A 17,773-nucleotide genomic window follows, 5' to 3' on the forward strand; every position below is an offset into this window, starting at 1 on the left:
ACTGTTCCTCACAAGACGTCCAAGTTAAATACACAAGTTATTGGCGGCTGCATCGAGTTGCCTTCTAGTGTCTTACACCCATTTGTCACACCTGTCATTCATTATTATGGCTCAAGGAAGGGCCAGTGAGGACAAAGTGTTATTGCCCTTTATGTGGCACATCCACCTTAAGAAACTGCCCAGGCTTCTCTGAAACAGCAGAGCTTCAGCAGGAGCTGAGCTTTGGCCACAGCTAGGGTGAACTCTGAAAGCAACAAAGGAAATCCCAGAGCCAGCATGGCACCTGCCTCACTCAGAACTGATGGGCTCTGTCTTTACAGGTCCTGTTTAGGGAATTAACTGGGAATTGAGAGACTTGCCATTTTTCAAGACATGTGAGTTGCTCCAGTAATTTCTGAACAAGGTCATAGATGCCGAGAGCCAGGCCTAAGTATAATATGCCCACGAGGGCAGCAGTCATCACCATGAACACAAAGTTTACATGCCCTACCTAGCCCCTTAGCCCCTCAGGCCTCCCTATGCGACATGTATTTTTCTTATCCTGCATTTACAGAGAAGGAAGTTAAAACAGAGTTTGAGAAACCTGTCACAGTAGTGACAAACAGGACTTAGAGCTGGGACAGTCCAGGGGAAAATACAGAATTGAAACTGATGAGAGCTGAGAACACAGATCGGTTGGAGAATGCAGGGGTCCCTCAGATCCAGCACCCACCCCCAGCACAAGGGGGGGAGGGGTCAGGCTGGCCAGGGAGGGCTGCGGATGCAGCTCAGTGGACCTGTGTTATCTGGAGGAAGCTGTTCACTATGAATTGCAACACAGGTGAATACATCATTTCTCTGAAGTGTGAAAGCCTTAAAGGGAAAAAAAAAATCACATTGTTTGGAGGTGCTGAATAGAAAGAAAAGGAAATGAACAAGTTTGTTTAAATTTCCATACGAGTTAGTGCCATGTTAGCACAGTACTTGAAAGACATAAAGGGAAGGTAGGTGCTTCCGGCTAGTGTGTGGACAGGACTGTGTGGGTGTGCATTTAAAACAATTTTTTTTCCCTTTACTTACAGTTGAGCTGGTAAAAATGTACTGAAAAATTTCAGGTAGAGGATGAAGGTATGGAAAAATTCTGCTGATAAACAGAAACATGTTAGCTGGCTATCAGGGAGGCTCCTAGAAGGTAATGGTCCAGAGGAAAAGGAACAAACCAAATGTAGTAGAAAAAAAAAAATGCTACGGACTAGACAGATAAAAGACTGGCTTTTGTGACACAAACACATTGACTTAATTTAAATACTGGGATTAGTTTTTAGCAGAAGCAGACATTTTCCACAGCCTATCTGCTCAAGACCAAGACACAGAACTTGGAAGATTCTTGGTTTGCAGATGCTCTTGTCACTTTCTAGCTGTATGTATGGCCTTTGGCAAGTTACTTAATAACTGTTTCTCATATCTTTAAAATGAGGGTCATATGGGCCGGGGATTTAGCTCAGTGGTTCTGCCGCCTGCCTCGCAAGGGAAAGGTCCAGAGTTCGATCCCTGGTACTTAAAAAAAAAAAAAAAAAAACCAAGTGGCTAATAAATATTTGCTGCAGAAATGACTGTGTGAACAAAATAATGCATGGCTATCTCAGACACACTGATTTCATAGGTTGATTTAGCTCTATGCTTCTACGTGAAACTTATCATTTAGTAAAGATTTTAGAAACAGAACGAGTGTATTTGCATTAAAATGCTCTTGCAGGAAGTTGGGGAAATGTTTACAGATATAGAATAGGTACAAGTAAAAAGGGCCCTGGGGAGGTAGAAACAGGTTTATTCTAAAGCCAGGATGTTACATGGCATAGCTACCAGGGCTTCTCCTCTAGTTAAGTCCCCACAAAAGTATATATCAGCTGGGTATAGTGGGGAGTGCCTACAATCTCAGCACTCAGGAGACTGAGGCAGGAGGATCACCAAGAGTTCGAGGCCAGCCTGGGCTACATAGTGAGCTCAAGGCCAGCCTGGACTGCATAGCGAGATCCGGTCTCCAAAAAAAGTATAAATTTCACTCAGAAATCATCTCAGAATAATCAGCCACAGTCACAAGGGTGTGATGGAGAGGGCTTTACTGGTAACCTTGACAAATGTAAAGAGATCTAAAATCCAATCAACCATTTAGTTAAAATGTTACTTTTTTTGGAAACAAAGTACAGATAGTACCACAAAGTATAAAAAATGCAAAAAACATCTCATATGAACCTTTTGGCCTTTAACAATGTCATTGTTCAACAACATAACTAAATTAGTTTTGAGGTATTTTATAAGGTGAGTTGGATATTTTTCAAGTCCAAAAAAAGAAAAACTACCTACACATGTGAGTCAGTAACGCTTTGCTATTCATATTGATAAATTAATTGGCATTTAAATAGCTACATTATATTCATAAAATATCCAGGATAAAAGATTACAGCACAGAAAATAACCATTTAGTGGCAACATGCTTACAGCGACCCAAAGGTGAATATGACCCAGAAATTCAGGAAGATGTATTTAACATTGGCCTAGCTATATTATTATCATTCTAAACTTCTAATATGACAAATAATCAGTCTAACTCTTAAGATTTTACTGCTCACTAACGCAATTTAAAGTCCAACTGAGTTTTATAATATCAATGTGTCCAATGTGACAATATACATAAGATATAAAAAAGCTGTAATAATCCAAGCCAAAATTTGCTATACATTAAAAAAAAAGTTGAAAAAATGCACTTAACACTGGAGTACCATTCTGAAGAAGACACTTTTTCTGAATTTAATGGCATGTTATTTTTTTAGCTGCAGAAGTGAAACACCTATCTATGCTTTAAAATACTGCTGACTGTTTTTCAATACTGTATTAAGTGCTATTGAAGAGACCCTTGTTCTCTGAGGTGGCATCCTTGTTACTGAGAGAAACACTGTAAGGCAGGGGCTTTAGAAGTGTGTAGGCCGCCACTGAACACTGTTGGTTTCTGGGAGAATCTTTTGAAGAGTCACTCCGATCAGGCTCAGCTACTAAGCTGCTTTTTAAAGCACTCATTTCTTGAAGTCCTGAGGAGGGAGAGGGAGAAGGAAGAAAAGAATACCCAGTGGTTAAACAAACACACAGTCAAGCCCGAAAAAGCCATGATTCCATATTGTCGTTTATCACTCAGAGTTCTACTCTCTTCGGGAATCCCCAGTCCCAGCCCCCATGAGCTATGCAGGAGCCCACTGTAAAATCCAGCACAAACTGGGCACATCTCTAGGATCCCCTCGTATGACCCTGGCCCTTCAGCCCACAAAGTTTCTGCTTCTCCTTCCCTAGCCTTCATTATAGGGCCTGGAAACTCAAGGTGACCAGTCCACCAGTGGCAGTACAGTATCAATACCTCTGAGGGAGCAGATGTTGTAAAGAAAGGAGAATAAAATCAACAAGTCAACACAAAACTCTATACCAGAGGGTTAAATGTTAAAAACAGATTTTTCTAAGGTACATAAACTTTTAAAAGTGCCAGGATTCTCAGCTACTGAAGCAGTACAGTGCACGGAATGGCACTCCAGTTTGACTAGAAACTTTCATTGTGGGGTGTGGGTCATGCCTTGGTCACACTGGCCTGTCACTTAAGTGGCATGTGACACACATGAGCTTTTGGATTTCAAAGATTAGAGTCAATCCTCAGCACAAGCAGCTTCATGAGGGCTCTGTGACAGTCGTGTTATTATCTGACAAGGTGACAGTAAGTACTGACGTTTTGGTCGATGGCAGCAGAGGGACAAGGCGGTGATAGCTCATTTTCCCAGAGGGGGTGCACAAGATCCTGCTGAGAGAGGAAAATGCACACGTGGAGGATGAGTGCTAACTAAAATTATAAATAAGGTGCAGAATCAGTGAGGAGGGGTGCGAGAGGTAATCAGCTGGTGGAATGAGCCAAGTCCTGTCTCGGCAGGGGACAGCGACAGTCAAAGTCTGAAGCTGTCAAATCAAGGGACTGGGGTCTGGGTCCACTCCTGAGACCTGGGGTGGTAAGATATGGGGGCGGGGGGCTCTGTTCACCTTGGTTCCCACCATGTGTGAGAACCACTTTGATAAAAAATACAAATTACAGTTTTCCAATTTTAAGAATGAAATCTGTTGAAAGATAAGTTACCGTATTTATCCAGGCTCTAAACTAAGTGAATGGCAAGCATTTCCACTAATGATTTCGTTTGTAATTCATGCCATTGACTGAAAGGCTACAAGAAAAACTTCCCTTGGAAGAAAATCAAGAAAAATATTTAGTAGCAAACAGAGGGTTAGAGGAAGGCTGCCAGAAGATTGGTCTCATTCAGGTAGATGACCAGAAACCTGAATTTCTATGGGGCATCTGCATGAAGAGATTATTTGGAGATATGGAAAAAGAATATAACAAAAATAAAATAAGTAAATAAAAATGATCAGTAAATGTATTGGTAAGTTGTAAATATTCAGTCTTTAAATAACATACAGCATCCAATGATACTTATATAATGTGATGATCTACTAGCATATATCAAACAGGTATTTATTTACAGAGATGAAACAACTAATCAGGAATGGACTGGGGGTGAGGGCATCACACCTTCTCCCATGGGTTCCTTAGAGCGCACCCCAGGCACTTCGCACGTGAGTAGAATTTGACTCATTCTTCACAAGTGGAGGGTCCTTCTGTTCTTTCCCAGCTTTTTTTCCCAAAGATTTTTCTTCCTCTAAGGATGATATGTCCCAGTCATCATCATCCACATCTGCACACTAAAATGGATACATGGAGTGTAACTCATGTTTCTTAAAGAGCAGCACCCTGAAATCATTGTGCAGTTTAGGCTGAGCAGCTGACACTGAATGATGAGAAAAGCTGAGAACTGCTGGATGTGGTGGCGCACACCTGTAATCCCAGCACTAGAGAGGCTGAGACAGGAGGATCACCACAAGTTCAAGGCCAGCCTGGGCCAGATAGTGAGACCTTCAAACAAAACAAAACAAAACAAGACAAAACAAAACAAATGCAAATGGTAAGAGGATCCAAAATCCAGGCCATTTTTGCACAGCAATGAATGGATTTGGAAGTCCCTGTTTCAAAAGCTGAAGGAATCACCTCTTTTTTGTTTCATGCCATGGAAATATATTTTTCTTCTTATCAGTTATGAATTTCGAAAATTCCTGAAACACTACACACACAAGCCCTGCGGGAACAGCCCTTTGAGGAACCAAGCACTCTCCTGAACAAAGCCCGACTTCCTCTCATTTTTAGCTTGTGTAACGCAAGTAGCACTAATGGAAGTAGCTTGACAGAATGTTCTGGATTCCACAGAAGAGCAGGAATTAAATCTAATTTCTGTAAAAACTTAGGCGTGACTGCTCTTGGAAGACACAGATAAGCTGCCCAGAAATACAACAGCAGAGCTCCACTCACACAGAGCCTGGCGTCCTGGGTGTCAGAACTGCTCGGAAAACATTCCAGCCTCTTCTCTGCTATGCACAAAAGGGACAGGACCTGCCTGTCTGTCTGTCTCTCTTTTCCTGGTCCAGGTTTGCAGGACATAATGTTGACCTTCCTCCTGCAGAGTTGGTTTATGTACATAATACACCCCACTTCCTTTTTTTTTTTTTTTTTGGTACCGGAGATTGAACTCGGGACCTTGCGCTTGTGAGGCAGGCAGCAAAACCACTGAGCTAAATCCCGGCTCAGCTTCATCTTCCTTTATGGCAGAGTAGTACTCCATTGTGTGTAAATACCACATTTTCTTTATCCATTCATCTGGTGATGGACATCTAGGCCACTTCCAAGATTTAGCTATTATGAACTGTGCTGCTACAAGCATGGATACGCATGGCCTGGTCTCCTGGTTCACACTTGTCTCTGAAAGCATTTCTCCACTGACTCCACCTCCCACGTGGGGCTAACCCCTACAAAGTCCCTAGAATTCCAAAAGCCTGTGAAGTGCAGTATTCAAGAGATGCACTATTACAGTACACCCTTTATCTAAAATGCTTGGATCAGAAGTGTTTCAGACTTTATAGTTCTTCATATTTTTTGAATATCTGCATAGACTTTACAGGTTATGAATCTCCATAACCCAAAATCAGCAGTCCAAAGTGGTTCAAATTCTGAACTGTGTGTTTCTGTGTGCGCATGTGGACTGGGGACTGAACCCAGGACCTCATGCGTGCTGAGCACAGTCTTCACCGTGGAGTGACTCCCTAGACCCAGAATCTGAACTTTTCTGAGCTCGATGTTGGTGCCCAAAAAGTTCAGGATTTTGGACTTCTCAGATTAGGGATGTTCAGGCTTTACCGGTTATCACTCCAGTATCTTTGATTCTGTATGACACTGAAATACAATACTAAAAATTTGCAAAATAAGATGAAAATCTTCATCTCTACTATGCTAAATATTTACATTTGTTTATATTTAACTATCAAACATAATGATTAAAATATATTCATCAGCTGGGTGTGGTGGTGCATGCCTGTAATCCCACCACTCGGGAGGCTGAGGCAGGATTACCTCAAATTCCAGCCCGGGCCATATAGTGAGTTCAAGGACAGCCTGGAATACATAGCAAGACCCTGTCTCAAAACAAAACAGAAAAAGGTATATTCATCAAAAGATGAATTAATGCATGTTAATCAAGTAAAAGCGATTTCACCTTCAGTTCTTCTTGTAATTCTTCTTTTATCATGAACACATCAGTAACATTAATCCCACCAACTGGCTTATTCACATTTCTGTGATGTGAAACCATCTTTTCAACTTTTTCAGTTAGTGTTTTAATGGAGGTTCCTAAAAGATAACAGAAATTAGTCATGAAAAGTTTTCTCATAACTGCATCTGTCTTCATTTCCAAAATAACCTTACAGGAAACTTTGAAAGAGTCTAACCTTTCTGCATAATTATATATTATAACATTAATTGATGTATTTAGGGGTTGGAAAAAAAGTAAAACATGGATACTGTAATTCCTTTTAAAATTCAATCACGGGGGCTGGGGATTTAGCTCAGTGGTTCCGCCACCTGCCTCAAAAACACAAGGACCCGAGTTTGATCTCTGGTACCAAAAAAAAAAGTCAATCATGATACTCCAGACAAGAATCTATAAAGGTTTTATTTTAAATCAAAAAAGGATGATGTCACTCAAATATGTGGTCAGAAACTTTAATTTCAGTATTCCTCCATGAAAGGGGATTTAGCTCAGTGGTTCTACCACCTGCCTCACCAAGCACAAGGTCCCGAGTTCGATCCCCAATACCAAAAAAACTAAAATAAAATAAAAAATAAAAGGATATTCTCCAAAACAATATAAACTATTTTCAAATTAGTTATATTTTACATAATTATGTAGCTACACAATATATAAATTATATATAATAAAACAATATTATACCTGAAATGTCCAAACTATATAATTTTAAATTATATTGCAGAATTTCAGGCTGGGCGTGGTGGCGCACGCCTATAATCCCAGCAGGAGGATCACTTCGAGTTTGAGGTTAATCTAGGCTACACAGTGAGGTCAGGGCCAGCCTGAACTACAGTGAGATGCTAGCTCAAGAAAACAAAACACAAAAAAGAACTTAAAAAAAAATTACTCTTCTCTTTAGCAAGTTATTAGTAGTCACAGACTGGGACTTCACCTTTCTTTAAAACTGCCCCAGGGCTGGGGATTTAGCTCAGCGGCACCACGCCTGCCTTGCATTCGCAAGGTCCTGAGTTCGATAATGGGTACCAAAAGAAAAACAAACAAACAACTGGCCCAATCTATGCCAAAAGGCACAGTGTATTAGAAAGTCACTCTCACAGTCACCAAATGTTAGTGGGTTAAACTGTGCCCCGGTGAATCCAGAGGTTGAAGTCCTCACCTCTGGCACCTGAGAATGTGGTCTTATTTGGGGATTGGATATCTAAAGAGATAGCTAAAGTAAGGTCATTAAGAGTGAGTCCTATGGGCTGGGGATTTAGTTCAGTGGTTCTGGCGCCTGCCTCGAACGCCCAAGGTCCCAAGTTCAATCCCCAGTACCAAAAAAAAAAAAAAAACAAGAGTGAGTCATGAATCCTAACCTATGTGACCAGAGGGAGGATGATGTGAAGATACACAGGGAGGGGATAGCCATCAACGAGCTAAGGACACAGCCCCAGAACAATCCTCACGAGGAAGCCACCTTGCCCATGCCCTGATCTTGGACTTCCAGCCCCCAGGACAGTGACACCCAGCTGTGGTCCTGTGTCACAGCGGCCCTAGAAACGGACGCACCCAGGTACCCCCAGGTCTTCCCTCTCCTCCAGCTTGAAGATGGGCTGGTTGCTAAAAGCATCCACATTGCTAGGTCCAGTGCCTTCTGGATGAGCCTGCGGTGACCCTGGGAAGGGACCACTGTCCTATAACCCAATTTGCAGGACTTTCAAAGCTCACCTGTGGGCTTGGGAGAAACATCAGAGTCCTCCATTTCACTTCCCTCGGTCCAGTCTGTGTCACTTTTGACGGTGTTCTTTCCGACACCACTCTTGTTGCTCCTGGACGACTGTCCCAGAAGTAACTCCGGGGACACATAGGCCTGAATGAAGCCGTCATCGTCCAGCTCCTCCTCTGAACTGAAGGGAGGTGTCCTACATAAATCCAAACCAAAGCAGGTGTTGTACAAACCAAATCCCTCCTAAAGCGGTGAGAACCTTCTTGGGGACTTTCTAGAGTGTGTGGCCTCAGATCAGAAGGTAGGGAGGCCCCAGAGTTCTGTACAAGGCTGAGGGATCATTCCAGAGCCACATCAGCCAACCAGGCAGCATGGTTACCAAGACGGACTAAAGCTATGACCTTTCCCCTCGAAGCCCCACTGCGTGTATTCTCAATATTCTTGTTCTTTATGGTCCTAAGGAAAACATTTCTCAAGGAAGGAAGAACATCTTCCACAGTAAGACTACTCTTTTAAAATAATGTCATTTGAGCCGGGGATTTAGCTCAGTGGTTTCGCCACCTGCTGCGCAAGCGCAAGGACCCGAGTACAATCCGCGGTACCAAAAAAAAAAAAATTAAATAATGTCATTACTTCTAACTCACCTTTACACTGTACCATACAATGTACTTCTATATACCCAACCCCATTTGTATAATTACATGAAGTATCACCTCCATTCTAAAATGAAATAGAAGTTCAGAGCAGTGTTCATTCATTTAAAGAATATGTGTAAAGCACCTAAATTCCAGAGAATACATCAGCCTCGTGAGTCTTGATTCACTCATGCCATCTCATTAAAAAGCTCTTCCTATGAGATCATGTCCGTGAAAAGTGCTTTTAAACAATGAATCAATATTTGTCTCTACTACACAGTGCCTTGGGGAAGAGAAATTTATGGCTTCGATATCTTCAGAATAAGGCCAATAAGCTGAAATTCAGAATAAGGTGAAATTCAATGACAATAAAACTAGTCTTGGCGGTGGGGAGGTATTTAGTTCAGTGGTTCCACCGCCTGCCTTGAAAGCACAAGGTCCCGAGTTTGATCCCTGGTACCAAAAAAACCCCAAAAACAAAACTAGTCTTATTCAGAATTAGTAAGAGTAAATATACCTAAAATTTATTGAGTACTCACAAGTGGCAAACACTGAGCCCAGCCCTTTTATTGTATTTTCATTTAATTTGTAAAATTATCCTGTGAGAAAACCAGCATTATCCCATTCTGCAGAACATTTTTAAGGAAATCAAGACTTAAACCGGAATCAACTGAGTCAGTGGCTCACAGCTGAGGAGCAACTGGATAAGGATTCTTGGTGTTTGGAGAACCTCACAGAATTCGGTCTAGGGTCACCATCTGCCCCTATAAAAGGCCAGAACACGAAAACATCATCTAAAATTTATACTAAGGTGGATGCAGCCACGAAAACTCAACACCTTCCATTTGACTTAAATGCGCTTGTTGAGAAATTACTCCACTGCCCAGACAGGAAGGGACTTGGGAATGACTGAGGTGTGGTCCCCCTTCCTAATGGGGACCATAATGTGGTTAACTGCTACTGCTTTACATAACTGATAAAGATGTGTCTCACGTAACAGATCACAAACTGTGAAGCTTAACAGTCGTGACTCTAGTTAACCACAATGAGCATACTAATTTATAAGGAAAGGACTGTTCAGTGAAAAGATCTTAAATACCCTCTCTCCCCACAACCTCGCCTCAGACTCACGAAGTAGATGAAGACTTTCTGGGAAGATGGTCTTCTATGATATTTTTCTTAATTCTAAAAAAAAAAAAAAAAAGTTTCTAAAGTGTACACATGAGTAATATAATTTAACATAAACTTGTATGAAATTGGTGATATTTCTCTTTTAACATATATTAAAGAAAGAAACCAATGAATCTCCAGTGTCAACAAGAAACTGAAAGGAACTGATTATGGACTTGATGTTCATGATCCACCAAATTCCTATGGTATAGACTCGATCCCCAGTGTGATAGTATCTGGTGGTAGAAACTTTGGGAAGTCATTAGGCTTAAACGAAGTCATGAGACTAGGCCTCCATGGTGGGACCCCTTACAAGAAGAGGAAGGGATTGGAGCTTGCTCTCCACCATGTGAGGACACAGCAAGAGGTGGCTGTTGGCCAGGCCTAGAGAGGACCCTGGACAGTCGGGACCCTGATTTCAGACTCCCAGCCTTCAGAACCGTGGGAGAAGAAATTTCTGTCAAGTAAGCCACCCAATCTATGGTATATTATACGCCAGCCTGAAGCGGCTAAGACAAACAATAAAAAACAATTTAGGGTCGAAAATACTCACTTTGGAACAGCCGTCCTATCAGTAAAAACAGGTCTTTGTCTAACCAATTGTCTGCTTTTGGGAGGAAGTTGGATTGCTTTGGGTACTTCTCCAGTTGAAAGCGTGTCCATTTGAGAAACAGTGTACTTATCTGGAATAGCAGTGTCATTCATGAGTCTCCATGGCCATTATGGTCAATAAAGTGAAAAAACGAAATAGCACAATACTGTTTCCGGTGCCAGGGAAACAAACAAGCTTGTCTCCAGGGTCTGCGGTCCAGACTCCAGGGATTTTTTTCACACAGAAGTAAAACCCAAGGCCAAACACTCACCAGTACAAATAACAAGAGTGTTGCCAATGAAGTGCCAAAGTTTGTAAACTTTTTAAAATTATGAAAGGTTGTTAAAAACTAGCAACAATGGAAAGGCAGTCGGTAACAGTCTTACCTGAAGAGAGTAATGTTCTCTCTTCAATTTTACTGCTGAGCTGATGTTCAAGGCGCTCTCGGATTTGCTGCATGTTCGGTATTTGTCTTTCTCGCTCATGTCTTGTTGATTCCACAGCTCGCATCACAATATTCAAGTGGTCACTTGGAATACCACGTATGTCCTGAAGGAGTAAGATGTTATATTAGAAGTTTTATCTGTCTGCTTCCTATTACCTTTTATTTTACTCTTTATTTATACTTTCTCATATGAGAGAAACAACGCAATATTTAAGTTTGTGTATCTGATTTATTTCCCCTAACATTATGGACTCAAGGTGCATCCATTTTCCTACAAATTCAGGGATGTTTTCCATTACCCGAGCACAAGTCAGCACTAATTATACCAATGTTTCAACTCATCCTTTCTGGGCTCCTGATGCATGTAAAGTAGGCAGTGGCCCCAACATGTAACATACCTCGCACACCCCAAAGGAGCTCCCAGTGCAGCTGGACACAGCAGAGGTGTGACTGCTGACCAATGTGTGACCACTGAGGCCATGTGACAGGGACCAAAGGGATCCCAGGAGAGGCCATCTGAGGCCTCTGTGGCCGTAGAAGACAGAACTGGGAGGCTGAGGTGTGGGCTAATAGAGGGGTGGGGCCAAGCAAGTAGAAATGAGTGTTGAGACAGGTAAGTGCTGGATTAGGGTGTGTTGTGGGCAAGAGAAGCAGTGGCGCTGAAACAGTGAAACCACATCACACAGGCCAATCCTACAAGAGCCTGGGAGATCGGGCTGGAAAAGGAGATGGAAGGCCAACATGAAAAGCTGAAAGGTCGATCACAGAGAACAAAGAAGAGTCAGCAGAGGTGACTTTCAATCCTGGGACTAGCATGACTACAGAGGTGACCTGAGAAAATTAATGTGGATTTGATGGGAACCTATTGAAAAGAAAACTAGCTGAAGGGCTAGTTAGTTAATAATAAGAGCATCTGGGGCCGGGGATTTAGCTCAGTGGTTCCGGTGCCTGCCTCGCAAGCGCAAGGTCCTGAGTTCGATCCCCGGTACCAAAAAAAAAAAATAATAATAATAATAACAGCATCTCGCGTCTTCCACCCCATTCCCCTCTGCATCCTTCTTCCTTCAACCTTCCCCTGCCAGAAGGCAGCTCCACTACTCACCTCGCTGTTCAGGACAGATATACACCCTCAGGTTGGTGCCACCTCCAAGAAGATTTCTCTGATCTCAGTTATTTGATCAACCCACCCCTTTCCTTCATTTCACTTCATAAAATCTATCATCGAAGATCTTCCATCTGTGGTCTCTGATCAGCTGCTTAATGCTTGTCTTTCTATGCCTTCCAGCTGGATGAAAGGACCTAGTACCTCAAATGTCTATCCTTCCTAATTCATATGAAAAGTTAAAGTAATTTTAATTAGAATCTCAACAGGAGTTATTCTGGAACTGGGGATGTTTTTCTAAAGTCCACTGAAAAACAAAAAACACAGAAGACCTTCCAAGAAATTTTTGAAATAAGAAGACTAATGAAGAAGCCATGGCCAATGGAAGATATGAAAATAAATGACAAAGCTAATATAATTAAATCAGTATGGCATTGGCAAATGAATACAAAGAGGGCAAAAAAAGCAAGAAGTCCAAAAATAAATCCAAATACATATAGAGATTTCCTATATGATTAAAGTGTCATTTTAAACAAATGGGGAAAGGATGGTTTATTCAACAGATGACACAGGGAAAGCTGCTCTAACTAGAAGTAAAATTACATTTGAAAAATCAGTTTCTAAATTTAATTCCTAAAGCCCAGATAGACACAAAACAAAACAGACAAAAAAACAGGAAACAAACAATCTCCCCAACCATTAGGGAAAAAACCAGAATGGTCTTATAACCTTAGGATAAAAGGTTAAATTAAAATTAAAATCCAGAAGCCATATGCAAACAAGCAAAAAACAAACAAACAAACAAACAAAAATCTGTTTAAAGAAGCAATTTGCAGAGGAACCAGGGGCATTCCACAAATATCTTTGCTTTCCACTGCCCTGAGGGTGGTTGAAACTCACCTAAAAAGAATTTAGGTAGATACTAAAGACTGAGAATACTAAGAATTGGTGAAAGATGTGAAACAACTGACTTTCACGCACTGTTAGGGATAATGTGAGTTCATACTTTGGGGAAAACTATTTAGCAGTGGCTATTCCATTAAACATATAAACCTTTTGACCCACCAATTTCATTCCCAGACAAAGTCCCAAGAAAAAGATACCGATTTTGATGACCTGTGTCTTCCAAAAGACATGTATAAAAGTTAATAGCTAAGAACAGGCCAAACTGAAAACCTACATGTCCAGCAACAAAAGAGAGATTCTGCAGCATATTCATACAACAGATTATTACACTTCAATAAAAGAATTTCTGCTACGTGAAACAATAGGCATGAATAACAAAAATAAAAGCAGAAGAAAATATGACAAAATACATTATTACACAGTATATGACTTCGCTTATATGGGGTTCAAGAACAAGCAAAACTAAGATTCTGTTAACTCTAGTTAGAAGATAGGAGATAGTACTGATGAGGGAGGTAAAAAGAGGGTCATCCAGGGTGTTAGAAACGTCCAACCTTATTATCTGGATGCTGGGTACAGATGACACATATATACACACATGTACACACAAACATCCATGTACACACAATCCTCTGTACACACACAATCCATGTACACACAATACCATAAGTACACAACATGCACACACACAAATATATCCAGGTATGTTTACTCATACATGCATTCATATACTTGTATGCATGCATACACTATACATGACCACCTATCAAGCAGATACATGATGTACACGGATGTTTGTGCCTACGTGTGTGTCCATGCATGTATATGCATTCACATATTTTTGCTTACACATATTTATTTATACATATACAATAGGCAGGCACATGTATATTTATAGGTATAAAAATCAATCAAGTTGATAAGATTTGTGTATTTTATGTATACTGATTAAAAATGTAGAAAGCAGGGCCAGGGATTTAGCTCAGTGGTTCCACTGCCTGCCTCGCAAGCTCAAGGACCTGAGTTCAATCTCCAGTACCACATTAAAAAAAAAAATGTAGAAAGCAGAAAGAATTTATATGTAATATGATGTGCTGAAATATTCATTCTGGAAACAATATGAAACACAATTCAGGCCAGGGATTTAGCTCAGTGGTGCTGCCACCTGCCTCGAAAGCACAAGGCCCTGAGTTCAATCCCTGGTACCAAAAAAGAAAGAAATACAATTCATCTATCCTTTCATTCCACAAGTATTTACCAAGTGTGGATCTGTGAGGGGCAATGATCTGAGGTTAATATCAGAATTGTACATTGCACTGCGACCATCCTGGATACAAACCCTGCCGAGCTTTCTTCCTTACGAGTCATGTGACCCTAATCAAGTTACTTAACCTTTTTACAAAATGCAGATAATAATGCCACTTATTTCTGAGACTTGTTTCTATATTTAATCGAGTCAGTGTTTGTGAAGGTCTTAGAAATGCAATAGGCACACAAATGAATAGCATCCAGGTGTTTGACAGCAAGTCATATCAACCTCTGCTCTCCAAATATGGACAGAACTGACAGGCCTTCCTCTCTTCTCTGACCCATCCTGCTTTAGGAACCAACATATAGCAAATTAGAAAATATACCACAAAGGGGTGAACATACTGCATTAATGCCCAAGGTTTCCAGTTTCTCCACCAAGCTCTGCTCCAAGACTGTTTTTATTTCCTTAGTGAGGGAGGGATTTATCTTCAAAACTTTCCTTAAATTTCTCTTGTTACTTGATTTCTGTTCACTCTCCCTTCCTGAAATAAGGTTAAAAAGGAGTTAAAAGAGAATTAAACAAATACATTATGTCTCTAAGCAGAAAATGACAAAGCACAATTTTAGAACACCAAGCAAGCATTTGTAATGTTTTTGAGTTTTGTGGATAGTTTAGTCCTTCAGCACAATATATATATTTTTTGTCGCTTCTCAAACTATTTGAAGTTCACTTCAAAATTTCAGGGTCAGGCCAGGGATTTAGCTCAGTGGTTTCGCCGCCTGCCGCACAGGCGCAAGGACCTGAGTTCGATCCCTGGTACCAAAAAAACCCCCCAAAAAACAAAAAAAAAAACTTCAGTGTCTAAAACATCTCAGTTGCTTAACTGAATTATAGCCAAACAGTTTTTAAAATACGGTTATATACAGAAGCAGAATGGAAAAAATGTCTTTAGAAGTTTAATGTTTTATTACTAAAACTATTTCCTTGTTTCCTGAAAAATCCATCACAAATTCAGTTGGAATCTTGTGAAGAAAAAGCTCAATTTATTACACTTGATCTTAGCCAAAAGGCCGAGAAGAGATAAAGCTCAATTTATTTTAAATAACTACAAGACTTAAATTAATAATTGTAGTAGAAGCTAGGTGCATATAAAATTTCAAAACTTGACCATTATTATCAACTCGAACTATTTATCAACATGAAAAAGAGGCTAACAAGAAACAACCCATAGTTAAAAACAAAGAAACCAAAAAACAACAGGCCATATCCCTCTCTTTCCTTATCCTTCCCTATCCCATGATTTTTGTTGTTGTTTTTGGTTTTGTTTTTTGTGGTGCTGGGTATGGAACCATGGGCCTTACACATGCTAACCATGTACTCTATCACTGAGCTACACTGCCAGCCCACCCAATTCCACTTTTATTTCCCACTTAAAATAAAAAGTCTAGGGCTGGAGATTTAACTCAGTGGCACCGCATTTGCCTCGCAAGCACAAGGTCCTGTGTTCAATCCGATCCCTGGAACAAAAATAAAGTCTAGTTCAAGAGAGCTTGCAGAAGGGGATTGATGGCATGACCTCTAAAAGTCTGAGTCCTGGGCCGGGGATTTAGTTCAGTGGTTCCACCACCTGCCTCACAAATGTCAGTCCTGCGTTCGATCTTCGGTACCAAAAAAAAAGAAAGATTAAAAGTCTGAGTGCTATCCAAGGTAGGCAAAGACTTTATGAAAAAGACCCAATGTTTGGCAGGTTCAGACCCTTAGAGAATGTCCAAGCCAGATGTTGGCGAAATTTACAACTGTACTATTATTTCAAAGCTTCATCTCTGAGCGAGGGCATTTCATCCTACAAGGGCTGCATCAAATGCCATTCCCTAGGTATGGGGCCAAGGCCAGGCCCAAGAGACACTCCCTCCACCACCCCATCGACCTCAGTAGAAGAAACTCTTAGTTCCCACAGCACTCAGTTTTACTGAAGGTCTTGAACAAAACAACTTTCATGTAAAATGTTTATTCTAGGGCTGGGGATTTAGCTCAGTGGTTCTGCTGCTTGCCTTGCAAGCACAAGGTCCTGAGTTCGATCCCCGGTACCAAAAGAACAGAACAAAACAAAACAAAATAAAATGTTTATTCTAGACATCTGTTCAAGTCCAGTACTAAAGAATATTTCTATTAATAAAATTTTACTTAAACCAAAATTAGGCAAATTACTATTTATACATTAAATAGAAGAAAAAAACCTGCATAGCAACATTTTTTGGGCAGAGGGAAGTGCTAGGGAAGGAACCCAGGAGCCCTCTCATGCAAAGCAGGTGCTCTACTACTGACTTACACCCCCAGGCCATGAAGATACTCTGTGAAATTGTACATGATTATATATGATTAAAAGTAGGAAATCGTCTTAAATTATATATTCTTAGCACTTGTGCTAAGAGTGACTATCAGTGTTTTGAAAAATTCTGAAACTACCTAAAAAGTACTTATGTCCTAGGAACAATCCTTCCAAATTCAGAGAGCTTAGCTCCAGCCACTATGTCCCTCACTGCTTTGGCTTCTATTGCCATCTGCGACTATGTACGGCCAAAAATAAAGAGGCACCTAGAGAAAGCCTGGAAGTCACACTGTCACCACTCTGCCCCGATTATGCAAAGACAATGTTTGGCCAGTATCTCAGACAGAAAAGGAGGTACATAGAAGCATGGCTGAAGCAGAGGCCCTGAGTCCTGTTTACTTGTACAAGGATCAGGCGATGCCTAGAGCTGCCCATTCATATTTTAGAAGTCTCAAAGCCTTGGATATCAGCTATTGTATTCATTTCCTGATGTGTCCAGAGTCATGCTCAACCCCATGACAAGTTCCCTTTGATGACCTAAGAATAGCAGATTAAAATTTCCCTTTGCCCCTCAATTCCACTCTATATGTTGTCATTGTGTTGGTAAGCCATTCACGGATAATTAACAAACTCTCCTTGGTAGGCAATTCTTTCAAGATTGGGGCTAGCTGAGGGAAGCAAGAAAAAGAATGGAGAGTCTACATAGAAAAAAATAAAGTTTTTAGGTAGAGGTACAATTAATCATTTGAAAAGACAACACAGGTAAAGATTTTAGGTAAAGCATGTATTTCTCAACAAGACAAAACTTTCTACAGTTTAGCATGTCCTTCAGTAAAAAATCTAAAATGCACGCAACTAGATGGCCAGGCCAAAGCATAGCAGCCCACACATGTGACCACGTATATCAGACACACAGCAGCC

General features: G+C 40.8%; 1 protein-coding gene and 1 pseudogene across 8 annotated transcripts in view; both read right to left on the reverse strand.

The window, feature by feature from the left end:
• Window positions 1–2,082: 2,082 nt before the first annotated feature.
• Dzip1 (DAZ interacting zinc finger protein 1) overlaps window positions 2,083–17,773 on the reverse strand; it is a 54,354-nt gene continuing 38,663 nt past the window's right edge. For 4 of the 8 annotated variants that reach the window (XM_087193037.1, XM_013067826.3, XM_013067825.3 and 1 more), the window contains 8 exons: window positions 14,925–15,064; window positions 11,205–11,367; window positions 10,780–10,909; window positions 10,188–10,241; window positions 8,424–8,617; window positions 6,663–6,796; window positions 4,595–4,764; window positions 2,083–3,065 (listed from right to left, as the gene is read on the reverse strand). In XM_087193037.1, the coding sequence (XP_087049163.1) occupies window positions 4,612–4,764; window positions 6,663–6,796; window positions 8,424–8,617; window positions 10,188–10,241; window positions 10,780–10,909; window positions 11,205–11,367; window positions 14,925–15,064 (968 nt within the window). In that variant the 3' untranslated portion in view covers window positions 2,083–3,065; window positions 4,595–4,611. The other 4 variants (XR_002391235.2, XR_002391234.2, XM_021249033.2 and 1 more) reach the window with 4 other exon arrangements.
• Window positions 15,460–15,605, reverse strand: LOC147823539 (U2 spliceosomal RNA; annotated as a pseudogene).

The sequence above is a fragment of the Heterocephalus glaber genome, unplaced genomic scaffold (genome assembly GCF_053883595.1).
Source record: "Heterocephalus glaber isolate CG9 unplaced genomic scaffold, H.glaber_assembly_v1.0 deba00001577, whole genome shotgun sequence".
NCBI lineage: Eukaryota > Metazoa > Chordata > Mammalia > Rodentia > Bathyergidae > Heterocephalus > Heterocephalus glaber.